The sequence below is a fragment of the Anas platyrhynchos genome, chromosome 3 (assembly GCF_047663525.1).
Source record: "Anas platyrhynchos isolate ZD024472 breed Pekin duck chromosome 3, IASCAAS_PekinDuck_T2T, whole genome shotgun sequence".
Lineage (NCBI taxonomy): Eukaryota > Metazoa > Chordata > Aves > Anseriformes > Anatidae > Anas > Anas platyrhynchos.
The window spans coordinates 24,958,552-24,971,115 of NC_092589.1; the positions used below are offsets into that span (position 1 = coordinate 24,958,552).

General features: G+C 39.3%; 1 protein-coding gene across 1 annotated transcript in view; it reads right to left on the bottom strand.

Moving 5' to 3' along the window:
- Window positions 1–12,353, bottom strand: part of WDR26 (WD repeat domain 26) — a 33,224-nt gene extending 20,871 nt beyond the window's left edge. The window contains exons 1-6 of the mRNA XM_038176704.2: window positions 11,844–12,353; window positions 10,517–10,616; window positions 10,331–10,387; window positions 3,369–3,505; window positions 2,665–2,762; window positions 1,706–1,862 (exon numbers count right to left, since the gene is read on the bottom strand). Of these exons, the coding sequence (XP_038032632.2) occupies window positions 1,706–1,862; window positions 2,665–2,762; window positions 3,369–3,505; window positions 10,331–10,387; window positions 10,517–10,616; window positions 11,844–12,211 (917 nt within the window). The 5' untranslated portion in view covers window positions 12,212–12,353. The remainder of the gene's footprint in view (window positions 1–1,705; window positions 1,863–2,664; window positions 2,763–3,368; window positions 3,506–10,330; window positions 10,388–10,516; window positions 10,617–11,843) is intronic.
- Between the last annotated feature and the right edge of the window lie 211 nt (window positions 12,354–12,564).

The following is a 12,564-nucleotide window of genomic DNA, read 5'->3' on the forward strand; positions in this document are numbered from 1 at the left end:
CTAAACTAGTAGACTACTGTTACTTCTGTCAGTTTAATCAAATTTTGGCTTCCACTGTCTTTAACTCACCTCATTATGCCCAAGCATTGCAGCATGTACAGCACACCACATACTGATCTCAGACCCCTGCAATAGGTAGGTACAATAGGTTGAGTTGAGGACAGAATGGAAGCCTTTATTTTGAAATGTTTTGTTTGTTTGGTATTAGTTTGGCCAAATTTTTATGTCAGCAAATAGATTCATGTAGGTGGAAATCAAGTCCAGCTTTGTCACATATGGCATCTTTTATATCCAAATCTATTTAGTCCATCTTCAGTACACCACGCTCTTTCCAGCTGACTTGAATGCTTTTTAAGGTTTGATCGATCACTTTAAACCCCCTACAGAATATCCAGTGCTATTTATGGACTTGGGGAAAGACTAAGCCACTTTCTGTTGGTCTGATTTTAAGACTTGCTTCTGAAATAGGGAAGCCACAATTCCTGTGTCTAACCATTTCCAATAGCTCTTAAATTGGGAAATATTCTAGCAGTTTCTTGTGTGTGGACACTTGACTAACGTGACGTAGCCAAATATAAGTCAGTCTAAAAAAAGTTTCCTGAATGAAGTACCACCTATAACAATTTTAAAGCCTTAAGACAGCTTCAGTGAAGACTGCATCTTTAAAAGCAGATTCCAAACAGCCAAAGTAGCTGAGTTTAGAAAGTTTCTAAAGACAAAGTTTATCAGACAGTACCTAACTTCCTCAGATGAACTAACCTTAACTCGGAGTCCTCCATAAGTCCAAGTGTTAGCCTTCTACATGAAAAAACATGCAAGGGTATCTATCATATGTGATCATATATGGCCCCTGTTTTCTAGGTGTCCTAACCCTTATTCCTGTATTACACCACTCAGAGCAGTATTCTATAGAAGCTACATGTAGTTTTTAAGATCCTTGGCCAAGTTTTCAATGGATGAAGAAAACCATTCAAGTCAGGTATTTGTTTAAAAAAAAAAAAAAAAAAAAAAAAAAAGGAAACACACCACCCCAACATCATCTTGCTTATGTCTAGTGTATGATATTTCTAACGTTCAGAAGCAACACTGATATACATGTAGATACATTCAGCTCTTACTACCTTATAAAGCACTACTTTCACATTTTTTTTTTTGTCATTCATACTATATATTAAACACAAGTGTTTTCTGCACATTTCTATTCTGTTCAAACTTGTGTCTAAAAGCACCTCTCTGTTTACTATCAAAAGCTGAAAGTTGACTTCACAAAGTGTGCTTCAGTAGTCTTTCTGCATTCCAGTAAGCTTGAACGCAGATTTTGAGTATGTAAAGTAAAAGTGATTCTCCAGTCAAAACAGAAGTCATGTACTTATGTATAAACAGACCGGCTACGCAAAGTAATAAGCAACGAGCAGTTAAGGCTTAGAATAGTAATATATTCTATTCATTCATACCCACCTGATTAAAATTTTTTAAAGCTTCAGTCTGACCCCGTTAGCCCACAACCAGCTACCAAAGTCTTTCATACACAGTTTCTACTCCATCCCCCCTTCACTCATTTATCAAGAACTGTCTCTTCCCAGTCAACTGCTGTTGAACCAAAACAGAATATTTTTTCATGCTTCTGTAAATATTAGGTACAATTAAATTACTTTAAGAAATAAAGACATTGCTGTCCAACTTAAAAGTAACAAGGGCTTCTTACCTACTACAAACATGATCTATAAGCAGCGAGACAGAATCTAGATTACTATCTAGTTTGGTATTATGATATAGGCACCGGTCCCGTTGTAGTTCCACAGCCTGACGTAGCAGGTTCTGTAAACGCCTTGGAGGAAGCATCACTGATGGGGGCAGGTATGCTTTAAAAAAAAAAAAAAAAAAAAGTAATTGAAGAATACATTTATCAAGACCAAGTAAAAGCATTTCTTGATTTGAAAGTTTTTAGAAGAAACTTTAGTAAATAAAGCTTAAAAGCTACAAGAGAGCACACAGCTTATCATATTTACAGGTATACACCCAGAATTACAAGCAAGAACTTCTGGTAAGCAGAGCTGTATACAAGTTATTTGTAGTTACAGTATATACTGTCCTGGCAAACAAGCATCATTTACACAAATTCACTCGCAACACAGTATTTAACAAAACCTATCAAATTATAAAACAGTATCAGTTGTGTTCATTTGAGGAATTCTCAATTAGTACTATCAAAATGAACAATTTATTTTACAGCATAGTATTCTAGTTGCAAAATCCATGGTTTTACACCAGTCACAAGAAATGAGAGGAGAAACCAAAATCCAGAGACTACAGTCTCAGACCACTATTAGTCAGTACTGGTATTCACAGTGGTTCCAGGACACACTTAGTTTCAACCTTTCAATATAGCTGGCATTTACAGAACAACCTTCCCCCAACCCCAAAATATGCATTTAATCATCAACTTGTATTATTAATGCATGCAACAGAGCTAAGAAATGAGAGATGAAGATTAGATATAGAAGAACAAAGTGTTAATTGGGGTGCCTTTAGGTGCCTTAACCAAGAGCTAAAAAGAAACAATTGGTAAATGCAATTAGAATCAATTCCCTGGAATACATTATTATGTAATGTGTACTGTATTTACAGAGGCGGGAATAAATTCTAAACACCAGAACATCTTACTCTGGAGTTTGTCCAAAAGTTTAGATCTGGAAGCTGTTCCTTTTCCTTCCCACTCTGCTTTTGCACGCAAGTCTTCTGCATGGCTACACATCAGATACCTGTTAAAAATAAAGAAAATAAAAAGCATACACACACACCAACAAACCGAGTCTTTTTGGAAACATTCTTCCCACATGATAAATAACGCTCTCAATTTGATTCCAGTTCATGTCTTTTGAAATCACTTAAGCTTAGACGGATAGGAACAGAGGCAAAGAACACATACACACATTTCAGAACAGATAGCTACAAATTGTCAGTAGAAAAAAAGAGCCCCAAAGAGGTTTTTGGAAAGTTAAAAACGTAGGAGTTTCATCTAAGAACAATCCAGACTATTTTCACCTACCTAAGCATGCTTATTCGGTTGTACGATTACAAACTAACAATTCTCAAGATCAGATGAGCACACATGTATTCATTTGGATTCCGATACATAAATCACATTGCTATTTTGATGCATATAAGACAGAACATTATCTACTGAACGCTTTTCTTTACTTACCACTTTAGATAGCACATCTCACTACTGGTTATTTATCAGAAGGGTAATAGCTTTAAAATTTTTTTTTTTTTTTTTTTTTTTTTTTGGTTAAGAGACAGCATATCCTAACAAAGCATTTCTTCAAAAATTCCATAGAAAGAGCTCTCAAAGTCCGAACACTTACCCACTGAGGACATGAATGCGTTCTGTATTATATTTCAGAGGTGTCAGTTCACAGCGTAGAACTTGAAGTGCCTCCAGGACCTTGCCATCCTCCAGGTACTCCAGGTACTTCTGCTGCAGCAGCAAAAACTTCATCCTCTGACATGACAGAAAGCAGCAGTCAGGGGAAAAAGGTTGACTGAAGTTTCAGAAAACGTTTGAGCCTAAACAGAACAGTAGAAACCATTCTACTATGCCCTTCAGAAATCAAGCTATACGTAATGTTTCATCACTCAATTTCTTTTTGTTGGATTTCAACAACACTGTAGCAATTAAGTTACTGATGTAGGTATCCTCCTACCTCATTTCTCAGATCCCCCCTTCAAGTTGTCTCAATTTCATATTCACACCCTTTTCACTGTTTTCCAAACATGGAATTAGACAGGCTTCCCAATCTTAGATTCTAACTAGAAAGAAGCAACTGACCCCATATTTAAGACTGCATGACAGCACAGAACACAGCAGGCCAACTCAACAAGTTCTCAAACTGCTTACACCAAAGCGGACATGGATTGTTTGCATAGCTGCATAACATAAGACCTCAGGCAGTGTCATTTTTTTTTTATTGTCATGTTTTATAATTACATGTTAATTTGTTTTCCTTGGGTGTTTTATCATTTTTCAGGAGTACAAAGGAAAAAAAAAATACAGTTTCCTACACTTAGGAATCATTTCACTTTTCAGTTATCAGAAGTAATCACTGTTATTCCACAGTTTTCTTTTCATCTTGTACAATTTTTGATTCTTTAAAAAAAATAAATTATAATAATCAAGCCTGCTACTCTAACAACCAATATCTATGAATAAAAAAGCAGGCATTAATTTATTAGGTTCAAAAAGCCAAAGTCCTGGAAATTCCTATTTATACTAAGTTCTTAGATAGTTTGAGTGTTTCTGAACAAAACCAACTAGTCAGTGTTTGCATATTTTTATATATATATATATATATATATATATATATATATATATATAATATGTAAAATATATGAATATTTATATATTTGTATATATTGCATTGCAGTGTTTGCAAAGTAGTCATAGTTTACATTACTGCTAGCAGTTGATTAGAAATGTCTTTTTCCTCTTATAAGAAGACTCACCAAGTTAGAGGAAAATGTACATTCTTAAACATACCAGTGAGAAACAGAACAAATATCAAATGCAGCAAATTACATCTGCTTTACTAATGAATACACAGCCATTTTAATTACCAGTTTCCTTTGCTTCCTCAGATCTCAAGTACCTCACTATTTTCATGCTCATATTTGGTCAATGTTTACTTGTTAGTTTCAAACACACTGCTAGCCTCCTTAAATAAAGGGCTAATTGGGAAGTTTAAGATGTCCCTGTCCTATTAACATTTACATGGAAGTTTAAGGCTTCAAACCTGTAAAAACTAAAGTTAAAAAACAAAGCAATTTCAACTTTCAGAGACATTCAGTTCTTCAAAAGAATAGTATTTGTATATACAGTGCTACTAAATTACCTCACCACTCTGTGAAGCATAACACATCGCATAGAAAATTTGTTATTTTATATTTGTTATATAAAAATTGATATGTTCAAACATGCCTGTAGCACTATGTTGTCCTCTATGTGACATGCATTCCTGGATTACATCCCCTATCCATCTCTTTAGTTTATTTGGAATTGTTAGAACTATGTGTGAAAACAGAGCATAACTGCACAGTTGTTTTTTTTTGTTTGTTTCTTTCTTTCCCTCCTCCAGGTAAAACAGCAGCTTTATACTGTTTTGGAGATATGTACAGAACTAAAACCAAACAAACCCAAAAAAAAAAACCACACTGACCTCAGTGGTTGATTCCATGCACTAGGCCAGCAGACCTCACGCTGTTTGCTTATACAGCAGCAGCAGGAGGGAAAAGAGCTTCCTTTCCTAGCTGCATACAAGCTCAGAAGGATGCATGAAGGTGCTCAGACAGTAGTCACATACAATTTTTCTTTCCTCTTTGTCACCTGACATTGATGATAACCACGTAGAAGTTGCCTCATATTTCCAGTTTGTAACAGAAACTATAATTCCTCCAACTCTTCTTCTCTAGTCACTACATAGAGTGCTTACTAAATTTATATTGTCTTTTTCCTTTAAGATAGATACACATATGGTTACTAATTACTCCCTCTCATACTTTTAGAACTTGGCATGTCAATTTCATTTCTTTAGAGGAAAGTTTAAAAAACAAACAAACAAAGAAAAGAAAAACCTACAAAACATTCTTTGCATTGACAATCCCAACTCCAATTGCGTGGAACCATTACAGGCACAGTACCATGCAAAATGCTGTTGCCAAGCCATCCAGAGAAACAGAACTTCAGTTTGGGTTTAGAAAATGTAACTTCCAAGAAAAATCACAGTGCCATGTGCAACTTTGGCATATTAAGAATACAAAAGCATCCAAAACAACGTAGTACCATACACTTCATATAGAAATCTACTGTTAACATAATGGAGAATAAGAATAAAAGAAAATCAGCTTTAAATTGTAGAACTCAGTCCCTGCCTTTATGCTATCGAAAGTGTTGACAGGGAAACTAAATTGGTTTCCATATGCTATTTTGAGTGCTCCAAAACTTACCCTACAGCATGCTCAAACAACACTATGAATACAGCCTCCTTAAAGCAAAGAGTCAGACTTCAGTGACCTTGTATTTCAAACCATTTTTGATATCAGGAAATTCCATCCCTCATACCGCTTATTTTTGTGCAACTACTGTCTCTTGTCTAACAAACATTTCACTGAGTAAGTTACTTTTGCCTTCATTATCTCTCAACTACTTCTATATGCCCCAGTAATAGCGCTGCTAATTACTTGCAGTACCATTTTCTCAGGGTAAATAAGACCACTTTGAGTGCAACATCTTTTCTAGAGCCCAAGGAATTTCTTCTAGGATGAAAAAGAATCAGTTATAATGTTAACAACTGTGGAGTAAAAGCAGAAACCCCACTATTTAAATGGAACACAATGAGCATAAAACTGATCAGATGCAATGCACACACAAATACAGCTTACTCATTATCCAGATTCGTTAGCTGACTTCTGAAAAACGGAAATGAGAATTATTATAATCCAAATTAAACCACGTACAACATAACAGAAGGGCCTGGGATTTGTTGTTCTCATTTCAGCGTTTGCAATGGAAATTCAACATCATTACACTCCTCACTGTTGAACAACTTAAATCCAGACACTACCATCACTTAGCTTATAGCATAGATTCTTCAATCTACAGAAGCCATGGAAGAATCCCAGTGCAACAGTATCATCATAGCAGTGTGACTATTCTTGTTCAGTTAGTACCACTTCATCCTGCCTTTCAACTCTATAGAGCAGAAGAGGATAAAGTGCATCACTTCACTGTTTCCAGAAGCTACTATACAAGTGTAAGCTGAGCCTCTGGTCATCCCGGGACAAAATGAAGACAGAATTAATAGAACTAGAGATGTGTTTTTGGTTTGGTTTAAGTGTATATACTATTAGCATTTTGCTTTCTCTGAACTACAGCCTTCAATTACTAACATGTAGGTTTAGTTCTTTACTATTTGTAATAAAGCCCCTTGCAGAACTTAAGTTTTATATACACCAGCACTAACTGAAGCACTATTTACCAGTACTAACTGAAGGCAAAAGCCTCAGCAAAACAACAGTAAAAAATGACAGGACAAGAATCCCACCATAGTCAAGAAAATAAGCCATTCTGATCACTGGTTACAGTAGCAAATCTTCAGTAGTTTAAAGACTAAGATGCATAAGAACCTAATTTTAAGGATTAGATTTTGTTATTTATGACCTCCATATCTTGACAATTTCCAAAACAATTTCACTGCTGTACTAAGAGTCGATAGTTCAAAATACACACAAATGCTGCTGAAACAACTCTTTGTTGAAATAAAAATGATAACCAAAAAACATGCTCAAATCATCACCTGTTGTTTCAAGACATACACTCAACGCAGTAGCTATCTGCTTATAAACCTGCAGCACTAAAACTCCTGTTTCCATTACTTTTATCTTTAGTACTTTAATAGTCCTGTGAAAGTACAACACAGATAAATAAAAACACTTAAAACCATCCCAAACCTAAATGTAAGATTTGATAATGTAAGAATAATTAAAATAGAAATAATAAAAAATAAATAGAAATAATGCCAGACTATTTTCTGCCCTATAGAATTTAACAAGGCTCCAACCACACCAAGTCTTGTCACTTAAAAAGTAATTCACTCCAATGGGGAACTGCCCCTAATGCTGGTAGCAAGAGAGGCACCCTACAGGCAGGTGGAGCACTTCACTCACATGACAAGATAGGTAACCTATGTTGTATTGCCTGCTGCATGTTGTATACTTCCAGAACTTGGGGAAAACCCAAAGAAGTGAAAAGAAGTAAAGCGCAGACAACTGAAAAGTATATTCTAGACTATAATTACACGCGTGATCCCCAGATTCCTTCCCACAGCCAATTAGTTACCCAAGAGAGATGTAGTACATCTGAGTAGCCCTACACTAAGCAAAACATTGGGCTGGCTTACAGCTGATATTTTCTACGGGTAACCAAAGCAAAAATTGTAATTATACTTGAACCAACTCTGAGGTTTTCCTACAGTTTGTCTCAAGACAGCTGTATCTTATATGCTGGAAAAATAAACATGACTAATCAGACTATACTGATAGTATACAGCCGTCAGTTGTGTTGATGCAAACAGAAATAGTAGACTTCCCACACATACATCCACACACCACTTTTTAAAACGCATCAAAAGCTTACAAATCGAGAGCAGACATTTCATCATCAGTGCTATCAACTGCAGAACTTTTAGCACCTTGCAGAAACACGGAAACTAAAACAGAAGTAGAGTTTTCAAGGTACATGTATCACCCCTCCACTGAATAGACAATTCAAAAGAAGTTATATATCCTGGTTATTTTGACCAGGTCATATAAAGAAAAAACACACATACAAACCACACACACCCTACTTTGTTAAACACTGCGTCATCTAAGCTTCTAGGTACCCATTCTTCTTGTATGCACACATTTTTAAGACATCCAGTCATACAGTATGAGTAACAGGTCAGGAGTCAAACAAAACCAAAAATCTCATTTTCTGTTTTTGAAAATGAGCAGCAGCATCTTGTTTGGACATGTCATCTTCATTAGCTCTGTCTTCGCTGCAGTCTGGATTACCTACAGAGTATAAAGCATCCCTTCTTACCTGTAATGGTCTTGTACTAGTTTTCCAGTTGCTGACTACAACAATTCCCACCCATCGTCTCAAATCACATACAAGAAAATAGGGAAGAAGGGGGGTGAGGATAGAGAGAACTGTACTTATCCTTTCAAATTAATATTGTCGTATTAAGGAAGACATAAAATGTTTAAAACTTATCCGTCTTCAATCAGATAAAATTTAGATAGAAAAGAATGACTTAAATAGTTAATATTTGGCTTAGGTAAAATTCAGTTTAAATCAAGTATCTGTATTGTACCAAGTTTTATTCAAGCAGTTAAACATCAACATTAAAGAACAGGAGCATGCTTTCAAAGCTGTCCAAGACAGCAGATGACAAGTGTCCCTTCCCCCCCCCCCAAGTTTTTCTGGAGAGTACAGTGGTGATACACAGTCAAACCCTCTCAATTCTCAGAGACATAAAACATTTGAATACTATGAAGAAACTTGGTAACTTCCCAAAGTTAGAAACATGAGAAAATTTGCTTCAAATGACCACCTTCATATTCATGCACAGTGGTTTTATACTTTCAGTCTTCATATGCTATCAAAAGCTGCATGCTATATTCTAAACTATTTGAACAATAAATCTTACTTTCATCAAGTCTTTGAGCTAGGAAAAAGTGTACAACTGGTCTAAGTAAGAAGTGTTAAGTTTTGGTCAGATTAACAGAGCAGAATGCTAACTTTTCAAGTCGAACTTCTCTGATGTTTTGTTAAACATCTGTTTTCCCTACTTCACTTCCTGTTCTCTCTCTTTCTCTCCCTCCCCCACCAGACAGGAAATAGTCTTGACAACAAATGAATCAGCTAGAAGTAGAACTAAGCAGCCATCAGCTGATTCTTCATTGTTTACAGGCACAGACACTTCAAAAAACATTGCCACTTTTTTTCGACCTAAGTAACCATGGTTGTCCTAACTTCATGTCATTAAAATCAACAAACAAACATAGCAGAACAAGCAGTCCACAGAGCTAAGCAGTCATTTTTGATTTCAAGGCAGAAAAAACAAACCAAGAAACACTTTCCTCAAAGTAACAGAAATCGTAACAGCCATTGTAATTGTCAAGTCACGGGACCTGTCTATTTCTAGGTTCATCTTTGAAAAAGGCCACCCAAAGAGAAAAAGCTCTAAATAAAATCCCAAACAGCAATACAAATACATTTGCTCTTTAGAAGCCATCTGGAAAAGCAACAGTATTGTTCATGTTCTATAGCAGCCTCTATATGCCTGGGATGTGCTATTACAATGCCAACTCCACATTTGTATTACTTTTACTTCCAAGTTTTTATCTTTCCTTAAGAAAGCCTAACTTCAATAAATACAGCAATTGTGAGAATTATTTCAAATTTGAAATTAGCATTCAATGCAAGCAATTTCTATGGAAACTGACTTATTTTAGGACTGTTAGAGGATTTATATTTTATCAGTTAACGATGCCTATCAACATTTAAACATTCAGTACACTAAATACTAGTCTTAATACTTTTGGGCCTCTATCTCACATTCCAAAAATGAATTAAAAGTTAAAATTATTGTGATGTTTGAGACAGCATGCAAGCCACTTTAAAAAAATTAAAACAAGGACTATGGACAACTAGCTCCATAGTACAAGATTATACTACTACAGCTAGTCCAACTATTCAGCTCTGAAAGAGTTCAAGTGTGTCTCTTACCACAATTGCATGCGGAGAATGCACTAAGGCCTTAAGTTCATTCAGGTCGTTCTCAGCCTGCAGAAATTGGCATAAGAAAAAAAAAACAAAAAAAAGAAAGTATATAAGGAGGGTGAATTTTGAATACTCTCACAGATACTATGAATTTAAACAGTGGTTAATACAGTCCTATAATCCCTACGTTACCTTATCCCATTCTCCTTCCATGACATGATTGCGGAATTTGGTAGCAGAAGGATGTTCTAAACGACATCCTGACTCTTGCATGAGAAGATCAACAGTCTGGCTGCAGGAGAGATACAGTGTAAAAAAACCTGACCAGTTTTACCCTCACAAATACACCGCCTGCCATGATAACAGTTAGCCATATTCAAACGTAAGTTTAATAAAGTAAGAACACTATAACCAGATTCAGACACTTGTCCAAAAGATTATCTCAGTTGCCTGAGACATGTAAACAGCTGCCTACGTCTAAAACATGTCATCAATTAGTTTGAGAGCTTTACTGAAGTACCATGAAGTATGTGACTTACCAGCCACCACAAACAGCCAGCCCTGCATAGAAGATAGGCTTCATGAAGGAAGAGACAGACCATAAACCTGTTAGCTACTGGCTACTAACCCCTGCCCCCCTCCCCACCTCCCATAAAACAACACAGAGAGCTACTGCATCTATCACAGGCCTAATTTTTTCTTCATCGTGTATTAGAAGCCTGGCTCCTTAAAATAAAATAAACAAACTCGTGAACCTGTAAGCCCTCCCCCTTTTACACTAAAAATAGCTTATTTACTGTGGTGTCGTCTATGAACAGTCACGAGTTGTCTGCTGCTGTAAACTTGCTTCTTGTGTCAGGGGCAATTTATTTTATGTACTAAGCTCTTTATAATTGACCCATCCCGCAGTGTTTTGAAGACTTGTTTTGCGGTAGCTACGTGAAGACTTTGGATTCCTGCTCCAAAATGACGATGTGTTGCCCTTAGCTTTACTCACGCAGACGCGCAAATGTTGTGATTAAATTCTTAGGCCTTCTTTCCTATACCATAAAATTATTTTCCTTATCCCGATCTCAACAGCCAACACGCTCGCTCCCGGCCCCCAGATAAGATTATTATCAAAAACATGTGGCCGGAACAAATCTGCAAAGGCCCTTCACCGTTCGCAGGGACGAAGAGGCTTCCCGCAGCACCCAGCCGGCCTCTTCCAGCGAGGGCTTCAATCCCTGCCAGCTGACAAGCCAAACCTCGGAGCTCATCTGCAGAAACCCCCCTCCAAAACCACCACCACCATCCCCCCTCTCTCCGCCCAGCTGTGCGGGCTCCATTCCGTTTCCCAGCTAACTTCACCCCCGCTATCGATCCGCCTTATCGGCCTCGACTTCCATTTTGCCGGCCCAGGAAGAAGCTCCCGGCCTGGCCCTTTCCGAGGGGCAGCTCCATTTCGGCAGGGGCCCTACCCCTACCCACCCCCCCCCCCCTTCAAGGGAGGCCCCATCCCGGCCCCGCGGCCACTTACTTGAGGCCCAAGCCGTGGAGGTGCTGCCCGATCAGCCGGATCACGTCCTCGTCGGACTGCGACAGCCGCTTCTTCTTCTTCAGGGCGCTGCCACCACCGCCACCGCCACCACCTCCCCCCAGCTCAGCGGCGGCCGGGCCGGGCCCCCCGGCGGCGGGCACCCCGTTGTTCACGCTGAGCCCCCCGGGGCTGTTGGCCGCGGGCAGCAGCCCGTTGGCGTGTGCCAGCTGCTCGCCGGCGGCCGTGCCCGCCGAGGCCTCGCCGTTCTGGGCGCCCAGGCAGCCCAGCTCCGGGCCCTGCTGCTGCTGCTGCTGCTGCTGCGGCGGCTGCTGCTGCTGCTGGCCCCCTCCTGCCCCGTTGGCCTGCATGGCGCTGTGAGCGCTGCTGCTGCTGCTGCTACCGCTGCTGCTGCTGCCTCGGAGCGGGGCGGCGGCGGGGGCGAGCCCGGCGGGGAGCGAGGGGGACTGGGACGAGGTGAGGCCTGCTCTGGCCGCGGAAGCCCCGGGCTCTCCTGCTCCCTCCGCCGCCGCCGCCGCCGGGGAGGCCCGGGCTTTCTTCCGCGGGGGCGGGGAGGCTCCGCCGGTGTCCGAGTCGGAGGAGGAGGAAGCGGAGGCCAGAGTTTCCTCGCCGAGAGCGGCCGTGGTGGGAAGCCGGGGGGAGGAGGGCGAGGATAAGGGGGGAGGCGGCGGGGGTGAGGGGAGGCGGAGCGGGGCCCTGCGCC